Source organism: Gnatocerus cornutus, chromosome 4 (genome assembly GCF_029298725.1).
Source record: "Gnatocerus cornutus isolate USDA-ARS CGAHR chromosome 4, icGnaCorn1.1, whole genome shotgun sequence".
NCBI classification, from domain to species: domain Eukaryota; kingdom Metazoa; phylum Arthropoda; class Insecta; order Coleoptera; family Tenebrionidae; genus Gnatocerus; species Gnatocerus cornutus.
In genome coordinates, this window is record NC_142236.1 from 9009425 (window position 1) to 9017890 (window position 8466).

The 8466-nt window shown below is 36.4% G+C and overlaps 1 protein-coding gene and 1 pseudogene across 1 annotated transcript; one reads left to right on the forward strand and one right to left on the reverse strand.

Annotated features, from left to right (window-relative positions):
- Positions 1 to 4596: 4596 nt before the first annotated feature.
- On the forward strand, positions 4597 to 6262 carry LOC148176350 (uncharacterized). Its single transcript, XM_088035054.1, has 2 exons — positions 4597 to 4770; positions 4826 to 6262. The coding sequence occupies exons 1-2, from the start codon at positions 4597 to 4599 to the stop codon at positions 6260 to 6262; spliced, it is 1611 nt and encodes a 536-aa protein (XP_087891180.1).
- A 6-nt stretch (positions 6263 to 6268) lies between these two features.
- LOC148176351 (uncharacterized) lies at positions 6269 to 7676 on the reverse strand (annotated as a pseudogene).
- Positions 7677 to 8466: the final 790 nt, after the last annotated feature.

The window sequence follows — 8466 nt, forward strand, 5'->3', positions numbered from 1 at the left end:
TTTCACGTTGTAATTAAATGTTTTTTAATCTACTGAATACAATCTTCTAATTTATAATGTTCTACATCATTTTCAATGCAAATTCAAAGCAAATTGCAGTATTAAATTATATTCTAGGCCTAAAAATTGACTGAGGTCTGTCAGACCCCAGCAGACTAATTTCGTCCGGTTGAACTAGCAGACTACTGGAAGGTTAACCGTGTACACGTACAAGGTGTTTATAAAAGTTTCTAGGGCATCAAGGATAGCTCTGGAATTCCTGCCGTGCACTATTTTGCCGCTTTGTTTTCATAGTGCATATAACTATCTTGAAAATTATTTATAATGTTACTTATGTCCATGACGTTTCAGTTACAGTTTTGTGTCCAAGTTTTTGATTTCCAGGTTTTAATCCACAACTAGAACCGTTTACTTCTCAAAATTTACTTTGCTCCATGTTTGAGGTTAACTGAAAATGTCAGTTGAAAAATCGAAACCCACATTTGTAATGAGCGGCAAATTTCTTAGACATTTCATGGCCACCCTTGATGCTAGAAACATTTATAAACACCTTGTATATTTGTTTTTGACCTCATGAATTGTAAACGTCAAATTAACATTCAATTGCATCTTCGGAAACACTAGATTTACAAGCGCCCTGGACGTTTACACACGCCGTGCGGTAAAAATTGCCCAAATCGTCTGCTCTTCAGATGCGTTTATAAATTAAAATCACTTTACCATAATGAAGATTGATCAGCAAAGTGGAATCTACCTAAATTCTTATCTCAATTAAGACAATATTTCTATTTTTAAAGTAATATTAAAACGTTTAAGGTCACTAGATCAAATTGTCTGTTTTATAAGGTACCGCTGTTAGTGACAAAAAGAAAGACAACGATATCTTCTGTCTATCTCTACATGCGCACTAAATTTTGTGTTGTTTGTGTGGACACATTGCTTTATGAACTGTCAATTCTTGTCAAATATCGTTTGTAATAAAATGGTTTGAATGTGCGATTTCTCAACACGAATCGTTATGCTGTATTTGTTTCCTCCGCCGTAAGTAAATACTATTTGACGTTTTATGTACGACGACTTTCCACTAATTTCAGAAAACTCCAAATAGAAGGTAGATGGAAGCCCTATCGAAGCCGACAATCATTGTGACATTGGTTAAGCAGTACGTATTGGGGGAATACTAAAGTTGGTTTTTGTATATGAACCCTTGAGTACTTCTTATAAGGTTATGGAATTTTGTACCTGTTAGTTTACGAATTCCGTGAACTAAATTTAAATAATGTTCCCCCAATTTGTCTTCAATCGCTTTTGTGTTTCAATAGCCCCAATACCAACATGAACTTCTTGCATTCAGGCGAATAACTCGTTCATCTTATTGTTAATATGAGTTGAAAATCAAATCTATGGACAAGAAAATGGCAGAAGGAATACATCACAAAACCTGCGTTATGAACAGAAATGTTTCAATGGCCTAAAAAATAAGCAAAAATCTTGTAAAGTGTAAGTTTGTCGGCCTCACCGGGAAACGTCATCAAAATGTGTTGTAGGAACAACTGACTTGCTACCCTAATCTAAAAGAGGCACCTCATAAAACAGCAGAGGGACAAGATGCAATCATTGCACTGAACACTGCAGATACACAGCCTCAGGAGGGAGATACAACATCGCTTTCAACATCAGCGGCAGAAGATGATTGGCTTGAAGCCACTGCTGCTTCCTCATAATGAAAGGGAACACTGAAAATGCAATAGAACAAGAAATACACATAAGAGAGGCAAAACAGGTTCTACAGTTCTAAGTGGCGTATGAAGGTCCTTAAACACATGGGTTCTAACTCATAGCTATACATTCATGGAGAAAATGTAGTAGAATAAAAGATTTGATTAAAATTATTTTATTGTCGTTGAGTTAATATGCTGCACTATTTCTTTGGTTTTTGGATACAACGTTGAATCTTCATTTTACCTGAAATTAATCATTGATTTTCTTGTTACTTCATAAGAAAATCACAAGGTTTCATTGCAACAATCTGTATTTCAGTGTTGTGCACCCTCAAGTTCTTGAATATTTTTCCACATTCAAACTTCTCAACTATTCAACTATTATACTCTTATTAGTCATTTCCTCACTATACGCGTCACTTGCATTTTCCATGTATGTCCGTCCTAATGCTTTTTCTCAGTTCTTCTTTAGGTCTTATAATTTTTATATTTCTCGCTAGTGTTCACAACATATAAAGAATTTATAACACGTATGCCCTTACTGTATACAGGTGGAATCGTTGAAACACTGCCAAAGACAACGCTAGAGGCTCAAACACATGACTCGCACTTCAATGGGATTGATAGTAATGTTGGTTTGCTCACTCACTTCTTACGTATTCAAATGGTCTCCTGTAGTGTTAGAAATAGATTTAATTTTGTATTTTAGGGTGTTAAATAATTTTGCCATAACCTTAATATTTGCTCCTGATATTCGTTTTGTTGATGTTGATGATAATTGCAGTTGTTCTGTATTAACTCAATCAAGATCTTAAACATGTACAAATTTGTAAACTCTCTCTTCTTAATAGCGCTTGAAGAATATCTCATGTACTTCATTTTCTGCTCATGTATTTGCTACTTCCATTTATGCAATGCTTTCTCTCAGTTCTTTCTACATCACATCATTATTACCACATTGTCTGCATAAGCTACAATATAAAAAGTGCTGATAGCATATTCTAATTAGGGCGTTACTGCATACAGGTCGAATCGTTGGAGATTGCCAAAGACAGTGCTTGAAGTCCGAGACCGTTTCTGAGTGTTGCACCTCCTTAACGTGCTAAAATGGAATCGGTTCTAATGTCGGTTCGCTCACCTCTTACGTATTCACATAGTCTGTTATAATGTTGGAACCAATTTTCTTTTTGTACCCACGGTTTATTTAAGTGTATTTTAAACAAATAAATTTAAGATAACCTTACATTTTGTCAATGACAAATTTTACGTCAACAATTTTATGACAATTCCCTAGAATCTTGCGTCTCGTTCTAACCCATTGATTTATGGACTATGTCTGTCTCTCTTGAATTGCGCACTGGAAAACTAACAGCGGTACCTTATAAAACAGACAATTTGATCTAGTGACCTTAAAAACGTTTTTTATACAGCGCCATCTTGTGTACTTTTTGTGCACCAACTACAAAATTGACAGAATTGACAGATGATGAAATTTACAAATGTCAGATGTGACAGTTCTCATGAATTTTGAAAAACCCAATTATTTAAATTAAAATTTTTCGGCCAAAAAGTTTAATACAACTCTTGTGCGTTAACCATTTTACAGCGCTCAATCATTAAAGCACTCCGGCTACGACGTCGTACTTCAAACTGATTTCGCGCTGTAAAATGTAAGTTACCACACGCCCCTGTAAATAACTATTAATATACATTTTTATTAAGCACCTTGAGTGTCTCTTTGAGTGTCCACCACTAATTTCCCTTTTTGACGACGACAAGTCCCAAGAAGGTCCCATAAGATATAGATGCGCGGTGGTTGCGAAAAATTATAACGAACCTGACGTTTTGAATGACATTGAAAAACTCGAAAGTGCAAAAGAGGTTAAAACAAACCCTACTTCATTAATTACCCAAAAACTATTTTACGAGTGACCGTCCAACTACAAGAAAATTAATCACAATTGTAGCTGTTCTACAAACAAGCTTTCGGCGTCTAAATGCATTTCTTAATTTTAAAACGGTGAAGGTCACCCTCACATCCAGAAGTGTTAGTCCCAGACGCATAACTCATATTAGTAACGCTCCTGTTTAGATTTAAGCGAAACTCGCCCCAAAGTCGTGAGAAACTACAAATAGGTACAATCATTCTTATGGTCGACCAAAGTCTTTATTACACTCTTAAAACATTATAGTGGAGTCTGAGACACATTAAATGAAGTGATCTATTTCATGAATGTTAAATTTGATAATTCAACGATACCACGTGAAGCTATGAAAGGAATTTTTATGTCACACCAACACAATAGGCTACCGGACACCAGAAAAATTGATGCATATTACTATGTTTATGAGTTACGTATATGCATAAATCAATCACCAAATAGATTTTCTGTTCTCCAAAGGTCGGAATTGGTAGCTAAATATCCGTTTCAAATTTAGCTTCGCGCGGTTAGTTTAAATAAGTCCTCAGTGACTACGTCACAACTCCTTTCTATGCATATGAATTGAGAAAACGCATACGTCACCGGAATTGATGAGAGTCAGATAGAGTAATCGTTATGATTCCTCACTGGATTCAGGTTTAAAGCACACTGGCATAAACCAATCGAAAGTTTTGTTTTCATCTGCAGTCATCCTGGTAACTTGTGTGAATGCAAAAGATGTTTTCTACCATTTTCTTCGTTTACAACGTGTGAAGTATTTCGTGACGATTCAGTCCCTGTTCATAGACAATTTATCGTGTAAACAGCACTTTCCCCTGAGTGCACAAAGAGAATAGTTACATCGTAAGTATGATCGGTTACAGTTACAATAATTAAATTTATTAGTTCATTGTATAGTAGTGTTAAGTTGAAAATTCTCTTTAAGGCTAATCATGAAGAAGTGTTGTTTTGTTCCTTTATGCTTGAACTCCAGCGAGACCACACCAAATAAGTTATTTATATTGGTACCAACAGAAAAGGAGCGAAGAGCTAACTGGTACACCGCTGTCAATGAATATTTCATTCCGAAAACTACCGAAATTTACTGCTGTGAAGACCATTTTAATGTAAGTTAATAGGGAAAATATACTTAATTTTGATTAATTTTACATATCTATCCAGTTGGAAGAAGATGCAGAAAATTGGGTAGAGTATAAAATGATTGGGACTCGCCTCAAAATGAAAATTGATAGAGTTCCTCATCTATTCATTATGAGCCCTAAGCGAGAGCAATCAGAAATTTCTCAGTTGACAAGCTCGGCAAAGAAGCGAAAATTAGATGCCTTGCGACCATTGGGAAGGAAGGTGGTAAAAAAGTTTTTTGCTCCTTCGAGTTCGATTACTCCCTCGCCACCACAGGCACAAGTACTCTCGGCTTCTGGTGAATTTTTTGTAAGTCCTGAAGAACCATTGTATTATAGCGTCAAACCAACGAAAAATACAATGTCAACACAGACAACCCGTGTTGTCACAAAATGTAAAGCCGTAATCACGGACCAACTGCAGGTGGCAACAAAAGCTGTAAATACATACGTAGTTAAAGTGCTAGAAAAAGGCATAAATACAGACGAGAAAAATCTGGTGGCTTTCAAGGTAGAAAGTAACGATTCATTTTCAAGCGAATTGTCTGGATCTAGCAGTTGGGCACCTTCAACATCTGGTAGTTCTTCAGGATGGACTCAAGACAAAGTTGACCGGGACCCATATTATAAAACCCATATCTCAATAATAGCAACCAGTCCTCGATTATACCTTGGGTTGCCAAAAGATTCTTTTTTTATTTTAAAGTTGCTAACAAAAAATGTGGCAATGAAGTACGAACACATTCTAATTACCTTGAAAAAAATTAGGCTGAACGATGCTAATGCTCGTTTAGCAAATGACATCGGTGTTACTGAATCCTATATTGGAAAAATTTTTAACAATTCGGTACCTATTCTGGTCGGATATTTTAGAAAATTCATATTTTGGCCTGCAGCTGCAGAAATTGAAGAAATGTTGCCAATTCCATTTCGTTTGAATTTTAGGAAATTGCAGTCAATAATTGACTGTTTGGAAATGGAAATTCAGGTTCCAAAAAATCCTGTACAGCAGGCCTTGAGTTGGTCCAATTATAAACATTGCAATACGATAAAATACCTAATATCAACAACGCCATATGGTTTTGTGAATTTTATATCTGGAGGGTATGGCGGAAGAACACCTGATGCAACAATTTTAAAGGAATCCGGCTATTTTCGAGTGCTGCCTGACAACTGCCAAATAATGGTCGACAGGGGCTTCAAACAAATCTCGGAAGCCTTGGTGGCAAAGAACTGTGTGGTAGTGCGTCCTCCTTCAGTGTACCAGCAGCAAAAACCAACTAAAGAAGAGGTTAGGGAAACTAGAAGAATAGCTGCTCTTAGAATACATGTGGAGCGGGTTATTAGACGTCTGAGGGAATTTCGTATGTTGAGAAGACATGCATGTGTAAACAACAATTATCTTTATTTATACGACTCAATTGTAATCATAGCATGTGGAATAATAAATGTGCAAGGTTTATTAATAAAAGATTAAAAACAATTACAGTTTTGTAAAAATCGCCTGTTTCCAAAATACTTCTGCTTTCTTTAGAAGATCTTGAACGTATTCTTCGTCAAGATGAACTTCTTTTGTTCTAAAATCCCTGGTTATTTCAAAATCCGGTGCAGCAACTACAAAATATCCAAGTTTGCGATTACTCAGATACATTTGCAGCTGAATTTGTGCAAAGGGTTTATCACATATTCTTTCTTGGTATAAATAATTTTTTACAGGTTTTTCCTTAAACGGACATTTAATTTCCACAACATGTGTTTTTGTAAGGCCATCAGGAGACGCACCAAAATGAGGAAAATTCTTGTGAATAAAAAATCCGGCATCTTCAATTTTTAATTTGAACTTTTTTTCAAATTCGTTGCGCACATCACTTTCCAACCGCTTTCCCCTATCCATCGCCTCATTTTGAATAGGTTTAGACCCTCCCAATATGGTTTTTACCAGTTCGCCGTCAAAGGTCTTACTTCGGGTTGCCTCCCAAATTTTTGACGCTGTAATTCGTCCGTAGCGAATAGAATACCAAATACTGGTTTTACTTTGTTTTCTTTTTTCTTTTTCTGCTGTGGTACACATTGTTTGTGTTATTTTTTCCTTAAGAAAGTTCAAAAAATTTGTGGCCGTCTTTTCATCACTTTCTCTTTTAAATTTGTAATGTAAACGATGCAGACAAAGTTTACTAGTGTTTGAAGGCTCAACCACCAAATGGTAGAGTGTGCCTGATGCACTGCACTTCTTACCTTCTTCTAACACAGATTGTAAGAAATCAGGGCCCACATCTTTCACTTCAGGGACACTTTTTCCACATAAATCCTGTAACTTTGAAAACTTAATTGACGTCCCTACTTTTGCCAGATTGGGTTTCTTCCAGTAGCATTCTACTGAAGTCACCGAGGGTTCTTCAGATCGTCGATGGATCCATAATAATGTGGCGATTGAGTGTTTACATCCTCCTACAATCAAGCATTCCCATAGTTTTATCACTTCGAAACTTCAATTTTATACCTGCTGAAGCACTACAGTCAAAGCACTCACAGCTTTCAACAAACTGTTCTTCTTCGTTAATGACAACTTGCACTTGGTATCCTGCATGCCTGATTTTATGCTCAGGGGTTACTCGAGCTTTGACACAACACTTGGCGTCTTTTCTTTGGATTTGAACATATCCAACAGCATTATCTCCATAGTGCTGTCGCCCAGCACTAAAATTTTATCAAGTGAAAATACCACCAATAACACAAACACATAACTAAAAACGATTTACGTACCTTGTCGTTTTTACATTCCGAACTTCTGGATCTTGAAAATTCGGATTCTCTCGAAAATACCGAACTATCATGTCTGTATCAACTACTGGCAAATTATTGCTTGTAGCTTCTTCGTAGCAAATGTCCATTTTTACTATTCTGTTATTGGAGCACTAAAGTAAGAAATACAAAAACTACAACAATTCACGTGCTGCACATACACTTTATGCATTCATAACCTCAATTCTAACTTTTCTTCATCGTTTTCACCAATGACCTTGGCATTGCCTGTAGCCAATAGGCGTCGACTTAAGAGTTGTTACGTCACCAAGGCGCGTGTTTGAAACTATTCATTTTTTAAACATTTTTTTTTGTTATAAATAAATTGCTCAAAAAAAAAGGACATTGATTTTTCATGTTTTTAGACTACATAGATTTATTTTTTGAATTAAAAAAAAAACAGTCCGGTAGCCTATTCAACAGGTGGTAGATTGGTTAACCGGTTGATTTCTAATTTTTAAATAGACTTTAACTACGAATTTGATAACTTTAAACAAACTCACCTAGTAAATGTTGCATCTCCTTCACCTGTCTGGACTGTCTGCCGGCTGAACGGAAGAAGTTGGGACGCCATTTCACGTTTCGGCGTCTGTAAAAATGCATTAACGATCGTCTTTGCCACATAAAATCAATGACTTAAATACAGCAATAGTTTACAGGTTACGCAACTTACCCTCCTTTTACACTGTCCTGTTAATTTTGGGGCTGCAGGAACCATTTTACACAAGTTTAGCGGTTTTTTCATTAAGAATCACAAAACACAACAACCACCGACCACGATCCAACGTGGAATGGCGCGGCGCGCACAGTCGCAGTGGTGCTTAACACGCGTAGTCGACCACAGTATTACGTGCAGTACCAGTAGCGACACAAGGGTGC

Bases quoted from the DNA above. Each gene is read 5' to 3' on its own strand.
- LOC148176350 (XM_088035054.1), top strand. From the start codon at position 4,597: ATGAAGAAGTGTTGTTTTGTTCCTTTATGCTTGAACTCCAGCGAGACC. The intron at 4,771-4,825 runs GTAAGTTAATAG...ATATCTATCCAG, and splicing joins GCTGTGAAGACCATTTTAAT to TTGGAAGAAGATGCAGAAAA.